We start from the raw sequence: 19047 nt of genomic DNA, 5'->3' as shown, positions 1-19047 counted from the left end.
TTCTAGATTTATCTATTACAGCTGGAACTATTTTCCCCATAGACATGCTTGACAGTTTTGAGACATGAACATAGATAGTTTGGGGATTACTTTTTCTAGAAAAGTAGAACAATTTAAAAATAATAGAAAATACCACCTTAATGATTATCTAATTACTAGAGGCCCAGTGCATGAAATTCATGCATGGGAGGGGGGTGTGTCCCTTAGCCCAGCTTGCACCCTCTCCAATCTGGGACCCTTCGAAGGATGTCCAACTGCCCATTTAGGCCTGACTGCTGGCTCCCAACTGCTTGCCTGCCTGCCTGCCTGATTTCCCCTAACCACTTCTGCCTGCCAGCCGGATCACCCCCTAACCACTCCCTGATCAATGCCTAACTGCTCCCCTCCCGGCCTGATTGCCCCTAACTGTCCTCCCCTGCTGGCCTAGTCACCCCAAATTGCCCTCCCTTGCCAGCCTGATCGCTCCCAACTGCCCTCCCCTGCTGGCCTGGTCCCCCGCAACTGCCCTCCCCTGCTGGCCTGATCACCCACAACTGCCCTTCCCTGCTGGCCATCCTGTGTCCACATGGGGGTGGCCATCTTTTGTGTTGGAGTGATGGTCAATTTGTATATTACTCTTTTATTAGATAGGATATTTTTAACTAGTTGAAACTGTTGTCAAAATTTACCCATTAGTTTTTCAAGGGTTTACTTATATCCAAGGAATGTTGTTATAAGCTTTGCAGTATTTATTAGAATATTATTAACATGTTTCAAATGAAAGCAGACTTGACTTTGATATTTCCCAAGATATAGCATGGCTCCTTCTTTTGTTTAAAACTTTCATTATTAACTTAATATGATTAAGTCAATATCCTAAGATTATAGTCTCAAAGATACTAAATATCTCAATATTATAAAGATAAGCTTTTCTTCAAGCTTGTTTATTTGGTGGGTTTTCTAAGTTAGGAGGAAGAGGGAGAATTTGGCATTCTATTATGGTTCTTAAAATTCAAGTGGGGAACTGTTTGAAACTTTTTATTGTTTTGTGGTACATACCTGTCCTCTGTCTGTGGTATCTTCAACAGAGTCACATTTGGGATATAACGAAAGTGTCTGCAGCCCTTCTTTGGTAAACACTATTATTAAAATTGTGAAAGAGAATGGAAGTTCCATAGTATCTTCTCCAGGTTAATGGGGGAATGGCATAAATCAAGTTGAAATAAAGAAATGAAGATGAAGCTTCTAAAATATTGACTGAGATTCTTCATGTCTGTTAAAATTGGTTCATTTTTAACTATAGAGCATTTTATCTAAAGATTTACCATTTGCATGATATGATTTTATTCAAAATTTTCTTTGTACATATTGTAAGTCATCTTTGAAATGACTTCTATGATGCACATAGATTGCAAATGCAGTAAACAGTATTTAACATAGCTTATTATTCCATAGTTCTGATTTTTCCTCACATAAATAATAAGCTCTTTAACAGATTCATCACAGTATAAAAGGTCATAAAAATGTACAATAGAATTATTTCTATTTTGCTTTGAAGGAGTGCCAATATTTTACCATTAACCTATCTGAGCCTCAATCTTTACATCAGAGCATCTGTAAAGATTAAATGTCAGAAATATGTGACATTTAGCTTAGAGGCTGCCTATAGTAAGACAAGAATAAATAAAATAATTCATCATAATTAAACCAATATTCATACATTTATAAATTTAATGCTAAAGTTAAGATTGGTAAATGCTAGTAAAAGCAGCATTGTGGAGATTTTTCTAAAATATACAAGTTCATATTTATAGCTATTACTATCCTCATGGGACTTACACATGCTGAAGATATTAAAGCAACTCAGGGTAAACTTTTTGCTCAATCCATGGAATTTACCCCTTTATTCAATAGTGCATTCTCTGACCCACTCTTAGACCTTGGATATCCATAAAATAATTTATATAAAATGGAAAATGAAGTAAAAATATGTATAACAAAATGGGAAAATTTATAATGAAAATAGAAACAAATGGAAAACTATCTCTGTGCTCGATTCCTTTAGGAATCCACATTCATCCAAACCAGTAGAGCTACTTTCACTTCTGTCTCTACTCAGTTTAATCCTTGCCTGTGAACTTGCCAGTGAGAGCTACTTACAGATAGTGGTTTTGGAAACACTGATTATCAGGGACCAAATCAAGCTCACTAAGTCAATTTGTAAAGGCCAGTGAGGAGCAGGAAAATGAAAATTACTTTCAGATATTACTAATCTGCACCAGGTTTGGGTTAGGAGTCTAGCAGTAAAAAAGGTTCTGTATCTTATTACTCATCACTTGAGTTGCTTGTTTCCCTTGTTCTTTAATTAACTCCTGTTATTTTAAAAAGTGCTTTGGTAATGTTTTCACTTAAGTATAGGAAATGCTGGTCTTCGTTCCAACCTATAACTTTTTTTTATTGTTGTTCTTTTTCTCCTCAGGGATGCAGATCTGTTTTTGTTAGACACAAGAAAGGCCCAGGCTTTAGATGTGGGTTGGCTTGTCTTTGATATCACTGTGACCAGCAATCATTGGGTGATTAATCCACAGAACAATTTGGGCTTACAACTCTGTGCAGAAACAGGAGATGGTAAGCACTGAATTTCATGTATTTTTTTGTGGTGCTGGTTTTGACACATTATAGCTTTTTGTTCAATTTAACCAATATGTTCTTTATACTTACGATGTGCAAGGTAGTTTCTGTAGGACAGTGCAGTATAGTAATTAGTTAATCCATTTATGAACACATTTACTCAATATGCATTTATTGTCAAGGGTGGAGAGGTAAAGAAGTAGGTACTGTTCCTGCTCTCAAGGAGTTTTTAATCTTGTATTGAAAATTTGTACGCAAGCAGAAATAATGTAATATAATAAGACCAAAAGAAACTTTATACAAGGTGCTATGGATCTATATCTTGATATGGTGGTGGTTACAAAACTATATAATTTGTAAACATGAATAGAACTATACATTAAGTCAGAACGAGTAATACCATGTGTAAATTGTATTTCAAAACCTGACTAAAAATAACAAAGAATATATATTTTAAAAGGTTCCAAGTAAGCAAACAAAAGAACTACTAATAATTATTAGTAGTTCTAATAATAACTAATAGGGGAAGAGAGGCTGGGGATGGAACAAAAGAGTCACACACACACACACACACACAAAGAAAATAATATTGAGTTAGGTGTTAACATCCTATATAATAAAGAGGTAATTTGAAAATTGACCCTCATGCCCTTGCATCATCACAAGATTGCCACCCTCAACGTCATCACAAAATGGCTGCCCCCACATTGTCACAAGATGGCCTGCAGGGGAGGGCAGTTATGGGCCATCAGGCTGGCAGGGCAGGGCAGTTGGGGGGGACCAGGCCTGCATGGGAGGGCAATTGGGGGCCATCAGGCTGGCAGGGGAGCAGTTAGGGGGTGATCAGGCTGGCAGGCAGGTGAGTGGTTAGGAACCAGCAGTCCTGGATTGTGAGAGAGATGTCCAACTGCCGGTTTAGACCCCATCCCGCAGGGATCGGGCCTAAACCAGCAGTCGTACATCCCCCAAGGTGTCCCAGATGGGACAGGGTGCAGGCTGGGCTGAGGGACACCCCCACCAGTGCACAAATTTCATGCACCGGACTTTTAGTGTTATAATATTTGGTCAAAGACAACAGTTCCAGAATCACTTATGGGAGGGGTCAGTAGAAATCTTCATTTTTAAGACACCCCAGAAGTTATTCTTATGCTCACAAGAAATTATTGAGCAACTATGTGCTGGGTGCTTGGCCAGATGCTAGAGATGAAATGGTTAGATAATGCAGAGATGGCTTCATGAGGCTTGATGAGGCATGAGGTAGTAACTATATAAGAATTTTGATGAATGTTTGTCACTACACACTAAGAAGAGTCTGAATGATGAGTATTGAACAGAGAGAGAATTCAAACTACAATCTTAAAGATTAGGAAGATGTAATTAGGGAAAGAAGTTGTGGAAGGGTAGTCATTTCAGACAAATAGAAAAGAATTTACAGACTGTGGTGAGAGGGGGCTGGGCACATTTGATCCAAAGGTCAGGGGAGCCAAGGCTAATTTAATCAGAGTGTTGTTGGCCTTTGATCACTCAAAGGGTTGAAAAAAATTTTATATTCAAATCTGACCTTATTTAAAATTCTATTTGTCATAGTAGCAGGAAAAACATAATTTCTGTAATGATATTTTAGCTTGATTAGTCATTTTTAAATATTTAGAAATCTACCATGTGGGACTACATTGTGATCTTGCCCCACACCCTGAAAATATTAGGGTCAGCCCTAGGGAGGGTAGTTTTCAAAGGGATGATAATTAGAGAACATGCCTTATTAAGTTTTACTGCTTTTAGTTTTTTGCAGGATCAGGAAATAGAAACATGAGTTGTAAAATCTCTCACTCATTTCTCCTTGCTTTGTTTACTGAACTACAGTTAAGCATAAGATGGGTCTGTCTTGGGTCTCTTGCAAGGGAGTCTATTACTGTAAGCCACAGGACTTAACATTGTTATACCTGTAGGCAAATTCACAGCCCAAGAATCCTGTCTAATAAAGAGGGAATACATTAATTGACCCTCATGCTGTCGCAAAGATGGTGGTGCCCACAGCCAATAAGGAGGGAATATGCCAATTGACTGCCACACCCTCAAAAATGGCAGCGACCACAGCCATAAGATGGCAGCACCCAGTCCCTCAGCCCTGCTGGGGTGGCAGGTGTGTGGCAAGGCCAGGCTCGCCCCCAGGGGGGCCTGGCCGCTCTGTGGGCCTGCCTCCAGAGTCTCCCAGTCCCCCAGCCACCCAGGGCCAGCCTGAGGCACAGGCAGCCTCAGATGGTGGCCGCCTGAGGCTCAGGTAACCAGGTCAGGCTGAGGCTTGCACTGCTGGCAGTGGCAGCAGCAGAGGTGTGATGGGGCATCTCCTTCCCCTGATTGCTGGGTCGCATCCCGCTCCTGAGGGCTCCTGGAGTGTGAGAGGGGGCAGGCCAGCCTGAGGGGCACCCCCTCCAGTGCATGAATGTTCATGCACTGGGCCTCTAGTAATACTATAACCAATGTTGTCATTCCAAGGTTTTGTATATGGAATGAGGTTGTCTGTCATAAATTAAGTATATTTTGGAGTTAGTATAGTGAAGGTTTCATGCACCTCAGATCTTGATTGAGAAACACAATATTTTTGCTGAAAGTGTTATAGACAAGTTTTAGACCCCCCCACCCATACATTCCATAGATTTTAATTATAATGCTGATTTTTTAAATAAGCAATTTAAAGATTTTGAATTATGAGTTATTTTTCCATTATGATTTTGGGATTAGTGTTATGAATTCTCAGTATTCAAGCATTATAAATGTAAACTGAGGAAAGCAGATATTTATATAATATTCCAAAAATTCTTACAATGTTAAACTTCTGTACATTTATGATCAGAAATATGACTTGGAAATGGGTAGTGTGGGAGTGAGCCAGTCGTTTCTTCCCCATTATTGGTCCAAACAAAAAAAATAAATTAATGATATGTGCTTCTCCCAGCCTTTTCCTTGGGGTTATGCTTGAAATGTCTAACTAAACAACTCAAGATATCTGTGAAATATGATCAGCCTGTTTCCTTTTAATCCCCTCCCCCACCCCCTTGAAAATTCTGAAATTTCTCTTTTGTATTTTCACTCCTGTTATATTGGTTCTCTTTCCTTTACTATCTTTGTAATTTAGTTTCTGTATGCTTTCAATTTATCTTTTTCTCTGCCAGAACTACATTGCATTTTGAGTTTCTCCTCTTTCCTTAATTTATTTTTCTTATATTTTAAGGGTAAATTTACTTTAAATTACTGTTGTATTATTTATGGGTTTATTAAGCATTTCACTTTTTTCAAAGATTCCAAAATTCTTTATTGAAAAGTAAGGTTTGATATATACAGCATTTTGTTCATATTCTTTGTCTCTCTAACATTGTCTAATGTGAAAATATTAAAATGGCTAAATGTGCTAGGCAATCTGGCTTTTCTCATTTAAGCAATGCTTAAAACAGATTTTAACCAGAGGTAGAGCATGTATAGCCCTAGGAATGCAAGTGACCCTCCTAGTACCTTAATTTTATTAACTGCAACCTCATTTAGAATATACAACTGACATTTCTCTATAAATATGGATTACCAGATGCTTCCACTTATTACTGCTCCATTCATTACTACTGCTGATGTTTTCAACATGATATTGGGATATTGCTTCAAAAAGGGCAGACAGATCATCTTTTATTTGCAATAGTGGACTCTAAATATGTTTATTTCTTAGCAAAAGTAACTAGAAGTTATAAAAGAATGATACTCAGAAAAGCATGCTTTCACATTCGTTCATTGACTATTATTCATTTATTTATTTGTTCAACATAGAATTATTGAGTGTTTATACATGTAAAACAAAATGTTGAAGGACAATATAACTTGGGAGACAGACATTTGTAGTTAATTGTAGAAAGAATAAGACGCCATAAATGCTAAAAAGAGTGGTACAATCAAGACACTATAAGAAAACAGAAAAGAGATGGTTGAGTCCAAATGGTTCAGATGACTTTTAAGCTAGGTCAGCTGGGTAAGATTGCAAGGAATGGAGATGAGGTGGAAAGGAGTTGTGGAGGTATATGGAGTGGTGGTGAGACCCGGAGGAGAGAATTCATTCCTGAATAAGGAAACAATGTGAGTAAATACATCGACTGGGGAAATGGCATGGTATGGTCTGGGAAAAGTCAATAGTCCAGAGTTGGCTAGAACAACTTTCATGCATAAATATGATTGCAGATGCTATTAGGAAAGTGATTTGGAGACAAATCATGGAAGGAACATGAAATGTAACTTATGTATAATATACTCTGTAGCTTGCTCACACTTCATAAAAGAACTAGACTTGCTGCTTTAATCAATCACAGCAACACCATCGTGATTACATGTTGGAATGAATATCAGTTTCATGCGGTCATGGGATGTGTATTTCTTGTTCACAATCACACCCTTGGTGCTTGGTACAATGCAGGGTGTAGGTATTAAAAACATGTCTTGAATGATCATTGAATGAGTTTGTGATTTAAAAGGCCCTTTTAGACACCTGACACTGAACATGTTACTCTTCAAAGGACATTCCACACTGTAAATTTTGGGTGATTATTAACCAAACCAGCTTGGTATAACACAGGAGGAGAATTTGGTACCGCAAACCACAGTGCAGTAGTTAAAAGTTTCAATCATAAGGTGAGGAGAAAGTCAGTGATGAATATTATTCAATGTTGTTTATCCTGCTCCTGCAAAGAAAAAATTGCAGAGGCCTAAATATATTTTGGAAATCAAAAGGCTGTTGAAATTAAAAGTAGCATTATGATTTCTCAGAGGACCTGTGGAAAATACGTCAGTCTGTGAAATATTCTTTTTAGAAATCTGACGAATGGACTGCCATGGATTTGGCATGAGAGTGTAAAACTATTCTATTGATGTTTTGTTTTTGTTTTTTTTTTTAATGCAGAATAGATGATTCTGAGTTTCATAGACTTGTTTCATCAAAATAAAGCAAACATATGTGCAAGTAAACAAACAAGATGTTGCTTTTTAATGGACAAATATAGACCCTCCAGATAAGTAGTGGTATCCAATTGTGCAAAATCAGTTTCCAAGTGCTCAAGAACTTTCTCATAGTGATTAATAAACTTCCATGATAGAATATGTACTCTCTTTTAATAGCAAATAAGTAGGCTTACGTCTGTCTTATAATTTATTGTTAGATTTTCAATTCCCTAAATTATATGACTTATTAGGACTTTGTTAAAATGGTTATTAAATCTATAATTATTATCATTTACACATATATGCACATAGGATTTATTAAACAGCAGTATAATCTAGCATTTAAGAGGGGTTTATACTCTAAACACTATAATTTTCCATTGTTTGATGTTTTATACAGTGTAAACCTTCTAAGTAAATTAATTATTTTTCAAACTTGAGTTCATAGAATAATGTAGAGATGGAAAAACTAATATAGTGTTTTTGAGATCATTAGAATGTCTTTTTACAATCGTATGTTTTCAGACATTTTAGGTTTGGCAATGCTCAGAATGAATTTTGCCAATGACTATTTTTTCTCTCTATTCAAACCCACTTATACGTCAAGGAAAATTCAATCCGTATGTTTCTGATTCATTTGTATTCAAGTCATCAAAATGTTGTTTTGTAAAGGTATTGTTTAATGTCCAAAAAACATTATAAAGTTCTTTTTAAAATAAGACTCTAAAATCCATTTTTTCTTCAAAGTTGTGGCATAATTTCCAAACATATCAAGTTAAAAATTAAGATTTAAAGGTAGAAATATCAAAGTTTTACTAAATTTTGTAGCCAAATAGAGAAAAAAAATATTTCAGAGACATAACTGTCCAATATAAATTCCATTATATTTAAGTTAAATAATTTTTTAGTCATTGTTACAGGTAACTTAGAATTTTTGGTACCTAATTTAAATAAGAAGTATAGTAAATAGAATAGATAGCTCCATTCTGGAAATATAATTATAAGAATATATCATTAAGAAAGTTAAATTCAAATGTTGACTCATTTGAAATACTTCATATTTAGCTACAGCACCTATAAAATGAGTGCCATAGTAATTATTTTATAAGGACAGTGTGAGGCTGTATTAGATGATAGGGTCTGGAATATAATAAGACAGGAATGCAGGTCTTCAGGCTCAATTGTTTAGAGAGTAGTTCACAGAGGCTTTTTTATTTACTCTTGATGGCACTCCTTTAATGTAGGATCAATTATCTTATTGTGGAGGTTTTATAGATGTCTTAAGGAAGTTTTAGATAAATTCACAAATGATAGTCCACCAAAAAAAAGTAAGATTATGAACATATGTTCTTACACTTTGAGTTGGCAGCAGAGTATATAGACAGTGCTGTTATTAGGCTCATGTGTAATAACTTTGGTTAATAAAATGATTATGGATAGGAAACTTTTAAATAAATTCTGATCTAGGGTATGAAGGCAATAGAAATGAACACCCAGAGATATGTGTGATGATAAATTGCTTGCTTATATTAGTTAGATATTCATAGACATCAGCAAATATCACATTACTAGTACTTAATATGGTATTTTTTTTGAGTCCCAACCATTTCACCTTTAGAAAAAATAAAATAGTTATTTTGTGGATAACTAATTGCATCAATAATATAAGGGAAACGAGTTTTCTTTGTCACTAGATAGTATTATATACAGTGACAAATAATTAAAGACTTCCCTATGTTAATTACCATTAGAAAAAATTTCACAACACAAAGATGTCTCAATGTGAATTACTGGTATTTGACTAGTAAACCTATTAGCAAGCCTTATACATCAACATGACTTCTTACAAAGATTGTAGAATTACATTCAGTATTTTATTGCTCGTAGAACACATGGCTGGAGAAATATTAACAGTCTTTGCTAAAGAGTTGGGGACCTGATAGTTCCTAATATAGCATGCTGAACTGATATTTGTAGAAATTTGTATAAAATTCCCACTGTATAAATATTTCCCATAAAACAATCAGAAAACTGAAGATACCTTATGAAATGCGCGGAAGAACTTCAGAGAAGACCTTCTTGAAAGTCAAGGAAACAAACCATTTAATGGTTGTCTTCTTAGATTGTAACCCATGTTGATCCTCAGTTATATTTCTCAGACATTGTAAAGGGGTAAAGGTACAGCTTTTTTTCTGCTTGTTGGTACACAAGAGTTTTCTCTATTCTTATTTTTTAGAAATTATATTCAGAGTTTTCCTAAAAGCTCCAATGATTTAATCTCCTTTCCGCTAAAATAATTATTGTGCAAACTTAAAAAAAAAAAGTCTTCACTTTAGTTATCAACACAATGAAATTAAAAGTGAATATTTTAAAAACTTTTATTACCCAAGGTTTTTTCATGTTCTCTACTCTTTGACTTGTGGATTTTTTGTTATTGTTGTTCATTCCTGGAAATTGACAACTGCTACATCTACATTAATAATAACGAATGGGATTAGTTATTTTTCTACAACCTTGAGGTGTTTTTCATTCCTATTGTTCTAAAGAACAATTTAACATACTGATAAAAGTTTCCTTCACAATGACAGTATCCTGTGATATCTCCTAAATGTGCTATTTTTAAATGAAAGTATTTGATTAAATACGTTTGTTGTGCTATCCTTAGGATCTCTAAGACAGTCTATTTTTTACCTCAGGGGTACATTTCTAAATTAAGCCCCTCTGTTGTCAGATGACTATTTATCTGTGTCCAGGGTCAGATGATCTATGTGGCTGGTTAATCTGAATATCAGCTGACATAGTGCTAATAAGTAGCTAAAGAAACTCAGGGATCAAGGGTGATATTTTTCTTTTGGTCCTGCTGTTTTGAGTATAGTTTCTCATGATTATTTATCTAAGTTCAGAAAGTTGAATTATGTCTACTTATCAGAGGATCTTTTAAACATTTTGAGATTTGATAATATTCTCTTTCCTTATCTGAACTTTGTCTTATAAAGCAATTAAGTCATTTTTTGTTCATAAAAGCATATGGCTCCCTTCTGCTGAATTTATGGTGATGACAATTGGTTTCAAGTAAATAAATGAGAGAGTCTACATCAGTGAAACTGCAAGAATCACATATCTTTCTAAAATTTCTGGAAGTATAAAGGAACATATACTCCTACGATTTTCCTAGGTAAATATTAGTATAAAAGAAGTAGTTCTTTATGTAGTGTTTAATGTTAAGGATAATTAGAGCATACTTGCTTAACTTTTGGATGGATATTTAAGAATAAGTTAGAAGAATAGATGAGGAATATTTATCTTCAAATATTTAACTAAGTAAAATAAATAAATGAAATTGGATTTTTTCACGTAGTCCAGAAATTAAATCAATGTGCAACAACAACAAAAAAGCAGATTTAAGGCACAAGGAAAAAATGCTTAAGAAATGGAAATTAATGGCTGTGGAATCGTTTGTACTGTGTAGGCATGAGTTACATTTCTGGAAGAATTCACTATTTATATGACCTTTTGTCTAGGGATTATTATATTGCATGAGATAATTTGTTAGGTAATTGTAATTTAGAAGCATATGTGATAGTTTAAGCATTATACATATATATTATATTCAGAGAGTGCACAATCAATAGATATTTCTATGGTATAGGAGCCTGATATTACGTATTTACAGTGAAACTCAAACTCAAGATATGTAAAACCAGAAATGGAGAAACTGGTAAAGGAAATCAACAAATTCCAAGCACTTTCTTTTGGGGAATATTGTGGCAGAAACTTATACACAAGTTATCATGTGAGGTATCAGATATAAGTTCATAGTTGAAAATCTATCATTATTAAGGTTTCTAGAGAGCTCTTATTACAGCATTTAGTAGGATTATATTCCCTTTAAGTTCCACAGAAAGTTTTTCAGCATTATAACAAAACAAAATATAAAAATTTTTAGAGCATATTAAAATGGCTTCTGATTCATATTTCTATAAAATTTCAAAAACATTAAGACATAATTTATGACAATGTATTAGTTTCTAATTTTTTTAAAGGACAAATACCATATGATTTCACTTATATATGGAATCTAATCAACAAAATTATTTAATAAAAAAATAGAAACAGGTCAGGTCGGCGTGATTCAGTGGTTGAGTGGTGACTTATGAACCAGGTCACGGTTCTATTCCAGTCAGGGCACAGTAATTTTCTTTCATCATCGCTGTTTCTATCTCTTTCACCCTCTTCCCTCCTCTCTGAAATAAATAAAAATATATTTAAAAAAATAGAAACAGAAGCATACATAGACCACACTGACAGATACCAGAAAATAGGGGCATTGGGGGCTGGGTGAAAAAAAAGGTGAAGGAATTAACCCAAAACATATAGATCTAACAATTGACATGGTGATTGCCAGAGAGAAAGCGTGGTGGTGGGAGATGGAAGTAGGCAAAGGGGTAATAAATGGGGATGGAGAAACTTGACTTTGGATGCAGTGTGCACATGATGCTGTATTGAGCGGCACACTTGAAACCTATATGGTTTTATTAACTAAGTAGAGACCCAATGCACAAAAATTCATGCACTGGAGCGGGGGTCCCTCAGCCCGGCCTGCCCCTCTCACAGTCCGGAAGCCCTCAGGGGAGCGGGCCTAAGCCACAGTCTGGCCTCCCTCTGTGGGAGGCGACCAGGCTTATCGGGAAGGCACCACCCCCATCACCCCGCTCTTGCTGCCACTGCCAGCCACAGTGGCTGCGAGGCCTGAGCCCCAGGGCCTTGCAGCTGCTGTGGCTTTCGTCCAGATGGACATCTGGAAGACGTCCACCCTGATTAGCATTTTACCCTTTTATTAGTATATACGTCACCTGAATAAATTCAATAAATAAATAAATAACTCTTGTGGTAAATAAATAACATAGCTAAATAGCCATCCATGTAGTCATTTTATGAGGATGATTCCGAAAACTTGAGAATTCCTTTATTTTTGTGGTAAAAATGATTAGATTTCTACTGAAAATACTGAAAATAGATATTAGATTTCCCTTGGTGTTTAAAATCAGCATTTGTTTATTTCCCAAACCCATGTAAGCTGTGACGTAGGGGTCTTCTAACTTATGTAATGTCTTAAAGCACATCAAAAAACATAAATCTTCCTGTATGCTTTAGATTTTTGCTATTTCCAACTGAATAAAAATGAGCTAGGGTAACTAAACATAAATATTGCAGTGCTGTTAAATTTCTACTTTGCTCAACCCACAATCTTATTAATCATATAGTATTTTCATAAACTATACTTTATTTTCAAACTTGCTCTATCAAAACCTATTTTCTGTCTAGTTGAGAATCTGCTGTTATTATACCCTGATTTTTGTAGTACTTTTTTATCAACATCAATTATTCTTCCATGCTAATATTTCACATTTTTTCTTTTTCATGATTACTAGTAATTCCAGGTTTTACTTCGTAGGTATATCTTTAGTTCATTTGAAGTAAATAGTCAAACTATGTGTTTGCTGTGATGTTCAGTCAAGATAATTTTAATAACTAAAGAAAACTAACATTTTCTGAAAGCTTACTAAATACTAGGCATTTTATAAGCTCTTTAAATGGAATGTCTACTTGGTCTTCATGATTATCCCATTTTGTGCATGAATAAATAGCCTTCCATAGTTTAAGAATCTTGCCCATGAATCTAAACATGCGTTGTTTTCAGAGCCAGATATTACATACTATGACTCTTACAAATTACATGAAGTTTGTATAAATTATAACCTGGATAAAAGGTATTTTTATAATTTCCAAATAAAACAATGCTATTAATAATGATTGTTATGGGACAACAATGAATTTTCTCTTGGATATGTTTGGAATTACCTTTTGTTTTTTATACTTTCCGTCTGGAATTTAAATGTGATCTGGCCCAAAAAAGGTAATAGCAGTTTTACCATATTTTTTTGTTTTCTCAATCTAACTACACTACTTCAATAGTTCTTTTAGCCCTTTACACAATTAAAGTTAATTTGATAAATTCATAAAATAAAAAGAAGAAAAAGTAACTTTTCTTTTGCCAGCAATTGACTTCAATGTGTAATTAAATTTAGCCAAATTTAATTTCTTTATTTTTAATTTGATAACTAAATTCACCCTTCCTTTGTGCCCTGTGTCACTCACTAACATATTTTGATAGGTTCTCCTCCCCTTGCTTTCTCGCCTTCCCTGCTTTACTGTCCCTTCATCCATACTCCCCACCATGGAACCCTCCGATCTACCTCTCCCCCCACTCTCTTCAAGTCTGAACTGGTGCTCAAGTTTCTAATTTAAACCAGCGTGTAGCAAACTCATCCTTAGGCTAGTCAAGAATGCTGGTCAAGTTTCAAAAAAAAATTATTGGTTTATTATTTTGCAAAAAGCCAGTCTGAAATCAGTCCTTTTCTCTCATCACATGATCCCTTCTCCCAGCATCAAAGCTGATGGTGAGTTGGTATAGTTCTAACTTTTAAAAAGGTCTTGGACTACCTGAATTGTGTTTTGGGGGAGTAACACATTGGGGTAATTTTTTTTCCAAAAAAAGAAAAAAAGGAAGATCTTTGGCATTGAAACACATTTTAAAAAATTGACAGTGTACTTAGCTTTTTTTTTTCTTACCCATATAAGCAGAGCTTCATCAGACTGCTTTTCTAAAAACCTCATATTTTGAACAAAAAGGTTTGAATCTTCTAATTTACAGATAGTTTAGGTCTGTTGATAATGAAAAACCATGATTCTGATTTCTTTTTGAATATCTATATCTATTTTTGATATCTATATTATATTTTTCTTCAGGTAGAACTCTGAAGTGGGCATCTAATAGCCTAGTTTGGTCTTGTGTAACAATTTGTAGTGAGAAAATAACTTTCATTTATAAACAGATGTTGCTGATAGAATATATTCAGTAATAAATTGTAAAACTTGCCTTTGCTATTTTACCATGTCCATTTTATACACAACATTTCAGAACGAGGTTTTAAAGGCAATTTCCTTTGTTTTAATTTATAGTATGTTTATATTTGAATGAGATCCACATGGTAAACATAATTTGCTTATCCAAATTTTAGCATCACAACCCAAAAACATACATAAAAGAGAGTTTTGAAATCAATGATTTATAAAGTAAGCAGAGACAAACAGGAGTTAGTCTTGCTTCATTATCTGGTGAAAGATGTACTTTACCATTACTTAGCTTTCCCTAATGAAAACGGATATGGAAGTGTTTGGCTACATCTGTATTTCTGTTTTTGATTTTCCCTAATTCAGAACAGTAATCATGGAGCACCAGTCTTGCCCAACAAAGCCAATGTTAGGAACATAGTCCAGTTTTTTGTTGTTTGCTATATTCCTTATTCTAGACTCTAACCCTGGTTTCAGTCATGATCTGAGGGGTAAATGTTTTCATGGTTATATTGATTTAATGCCATGAAGAATATGAAATTCTCCTTATTTTTGTCATACCCAAGCATTAACTCTGTCTTTCCTGTTGCTCTTTCCACTGTAATTTTAACTTCTTGCTGGTACATGGTTGTTAAAGACATATTGCAAAAATAGCAGCGCTGGTTTTGCATCACAAGCCGGGAGCACAATGGGAAGAAGAGAGAACCTCTAGTCAGTGTAAGGTATGAGGAGTCACTGCAGTTCTGTGCTGCTGAGAGTTGAACTTGGGCACACGTGGAGTAAGCTCACAGAGGATGAAGGAAAACCAAAACAGAAACAAAAGCATCTAACAAGCAAACCAACAGTATAGAGAGCAAGTGATGATCAAAATTTGAAATTAGAGGGAAATTTGTTTGATAAGGAAATTATATGTCCCAGGTCCTTAAAAATGCACACCAATTTCACTGCAGCGTGAAAAGTTTCCATCTGAATGGAATAGAAACCGGGGAGACCACCTGCCCTTTCATGGCTGGCAAGGAGTGTTCAGTGCTTATCTTCCCACTTCCTAAGGAAAATCCGATTTTGAACTTAACAAAACAAACAGCTCCAACACTGTTCTTGACAGGCAGTTTGTGGGTCACTGACGGACCTATGAGATGGATGGTTTTCCTCCCGTCTTCTCAAGGTCAAAAGCAGAGACCTAAGATGAAAGCATCAGCCCTAAATAATCCCTGACAAAGGGAACATTGTGTACTTAAAGGAATAGCACACTACTTTAGGGTTGACAGGGTGGAGTTAAACAAACATCTGACACTTTTTAAGCCTTATTTTATTCATTACTGAAATGTAGTCATTGTTTTGTTATGAGGCATAAATAAGATCACGCATGTAAATCAAGGTGAAATACCTAGCTCCAGTGAATGGCAGCTGCTGCTCCTCTCTTAACTTGAGAAGTAGTGAATTAGCTAACCTCCTCAATTCTCAGTTTCTCTGATCCTTTTGAAAGGCATGCTCATTATTACTTTTGGATACCAGCTATATCTACATGTGCATCTAGTCACACCATTTCTCTTTGAAGTAATACAACGGATACTTTATAATAAAAGGCTAATATGCAAATAGACCAAATGGCAGAATGACTGGTCACTATGACGCTGGGCTCACAGCTGGCAAGCACAGTGTCGGTGGTGGGGGCCTCTTCTGCCTCCATGGCAGCGCTAAGGAGTTCTCGGGGGATGTCCACCTGCTGGCTTAAGCCTGCTCCCCACAGACATCCCTCAAGGGGTCCTGGGCTGCAAGAGGGTGCAGGCTGGGCTATAGGACCTCTCTCCCCTCCCCCCAACCCAGTGCACTAATGTTGTGCACCGAGCCTCTAGTCCAGTGATGACAAACCTTTTGAGCTCGGCGTGTCAGCATTTTGAAAAACCCTAACTTAACTCTGGTGCCATGTCACATAAAATGAGTTCGCGTGTCAGAGGTGACATAGATTTGCCATCACTGCTCTAGCCTATAATAATAAAAGTGTAATATGCTAATTAGACTGGACGTCCTTCTAGATGACCGTCTGGATGAAGCCAGGGCTACAAGGGAATCCCAGGTCCCAGTTGCCAGAGGGAAGCTGGTGCCAGCAGCCAGGGGAAGGAAGGCCTACCCTTGCATGAATTTCATGCATCAGGCCTCTAGTAGATATATAAAAGTTCTAGTTATGCTATGAGATCCGATGATGCTGATGACCCCAATGTAACACTCTGGAAATCCAACTATTATTTTGCATATTATTTCCTATTTTTATAGCTCAGAAGGATGCTTTTGATCTGGGGACCTCCATGGAATCAATGTGGCATGAGATCTCCCCTTGGGAATGGTCCTTATGTGGGGTAGGCCAATTTACATTCTTGCCACATGAGAAATTGAAGAAAAGGTCTGCTTCTCTTTACTCAGATGAATATTTTTTAGTCCAATCTTCATATGTATAAGAAATAAGTCAGAAATGTCTAAACTCCATTTTTTTTTTTTTTTGCAGAGTAGACACTTATCATGGCATATGCATTCGCTATCTCAGTATCTGCTCTTTGCTGCATATTTGGGAAAACATCTTTTACTCTTGTCACTCTTTCTCTTAGATGTCAAAATAATGTATTTCTCTTCCGTTTTGGTAATATTGGCCTATTGCAAGGATCCTACAAGCAGCTTGTGGTCATTTTACAGGTTCATGTATCAAATTGAAAGGGAAGGTCAAACATTTAGGGAACCATGCTTTTCTGTATGATAAAAAAATACTTTGAATAATATATCATATAAGCTAGTATAAAAGAATGTTTTCTTTAGAAACTCATAAATTTCCCAAACAACTGCAGTAAGTTCATTTTGAGGACCACTTCCCCCACTATCAATAAAAGGAAGAGTATGAAATTAATTTCACTGCTATGAAACAAACTAAAAAGCTTTTCTTCATTGATATACTAAGACATAATCATAGTTTTTAAAGACCCTGTTGGTTGATTTCTGCTAAAATATGCATCATTAGAATTTTATTTAAATCTTTTATGATTTTAAAGAAAGAAATATCTGTGTGTACACCTTTTTTTTTTAAAAAAAGTCGCATAATAACTGGAAAAAAAGTCTAAAAAATAATTCACTTTTCCCATGGTTTTGTGAAAAGAATGTTTGTGCTTTCTTAAAATAAATGAGGGCTATGAGATCAACTAACCAGTCTTTGGGGGCATGTGACAGATGATGTCTGTAAAACTCATAGGGCCTCAGGGGAAAGGCACTATATGCAGAATGGGATCAAAGTAGGTTTGCAGTTTTTCATATGGAAAACAGTACAATGAATAATAATAGAAGAATAAACTCTGTCTCGCCTACTTACAACTGCAAACCTACTTATGCCCCACCTGTATACGGAGAAGAGCTATTGAAAAGTGCTTGTGTGAAGGTAAGTTGGAATTCTTAGTTTGACATGCATATTCCACTGCCTGAAATAGGGCCCAAGTTAGCATTTGTTGGGCTTGTCATCCCTGAGACAGTACACTTCCTCATCGCAGACTGATGTCCATGGGAAGAGACTGATCATTTCTGTCATCTCAGTCCCACCCTCGGTGCAATGAAACATCTGCGTGTCTGGACAGCTTCCACAACTGGGCAAACACCTCTGGCCGTGATTCTTGATGATTAGCCTTTCTTTTCTCAGGTCCTCCCTCCTGGAGTCCCATGAACTTCAGTCCTCAACTGTTTGTATTTTTCCCCCTCACGCCTCTAGTCAGCTTGCTGATGTTCCTAACCAAATATCCACTTTAATCCCCACCATGCTTTCAAACTGGAGGGCACTACAGTCCTTTCTGCAAAAGCTGTAGAGAGAATTTCAACTTAAAAAAAAAAAACTTCCTTCTTTGAACTTATCTCTCCTTCTCACACCCCAATCATAGAGGAAAATGGATTCCTCCTAGTCATATTACCAGGAATTATAACCGCATTTCCTTTTTTCTTTTTTTAAATATGTTTTTATTTATTTCAGAGAGGAAGGAAGAGGGGGAGAGAGATAGAAACATCAATGATAAGAGAGAATCATTGATTGGCTGCCTCCTGCACGCTCCCCACTGGGGATCGAGCCTGCAACTCAGACATGTGCCCTTGACCAGAATTGAACCTGGGACCCTTTAGTCTGCAGGCCGACGCTCTATCCACTGAGCCAAACCGGCTAGGGCATAACCACATTTCTTATCTTTAGGTAATTCTTAACTCACACTTCATGTCAGTGTGTCAGCATATTGTTCCCAATTACCCTCTGTGACTGCATACCTCCAATACGTCTTTTCTCCTTTAATATCAGCCACAGAAGCCTCTTCTTATTCTTATATTATTATATTTGTTCCTTCTTTGGTTTTTGAACCTTTTTCAATACTGAGTATACTAGAATTGTACATATGTAATATTCAATATGTAATATTTAATATGTAATTAAGTGGTTATTTTTAATTTACTCTTTTAAATAGCAGTATAAAGAAGAGAGTGGAAGTTCTAGCAAAAGCACTGCATGAAGAGCCTGTTTTTTTCAGTCACAACCACAAA

General features: G+C 35.9%; 1 protein-coding gene across 1 annotated transcript in view; it reads left to right on the top strand.

Moving 5' to 3' along the window:
- BMP5 (bone morphogenetic protein 5) overlaps positions 1–19047 on the top strand; it is a 118423-nt gene that overhangs the window by 77003 nt on the left and 22373 nt on the right. Inside the window, exon 3 of the mRNA XM_006757747.2 lies at positions 2459–2607. Within this exon, the coding sequence (XP_006757810.1) occupies positions 2459–2607 (149 nt within the window). The remainder of the gene's footprint in view (positions 1–2458; positions 2608–19047) is intronic.

Source organism: Myotis davidii, unplaced genomic scaffold, assembly GCF_000327345.1.
Source record: "Myotis davidii unplaced genomic scaffold, ASM32734v1 scaffold313, whole genome shotgun sequence".
In the NCBI taxonomy this organism is placed as follows: domain Eukaryota; kingdom Metazoa; phylum Chordata; class Mammalia; order Chiroptera; family Vespertilionidae; genus Myotis; species Myotis davidii.
The sequence above is the reverse complement of the archived record's forward strand: the minus strand, read 5'-3'. Positions and strand labels throughout refer to the sequence as shown.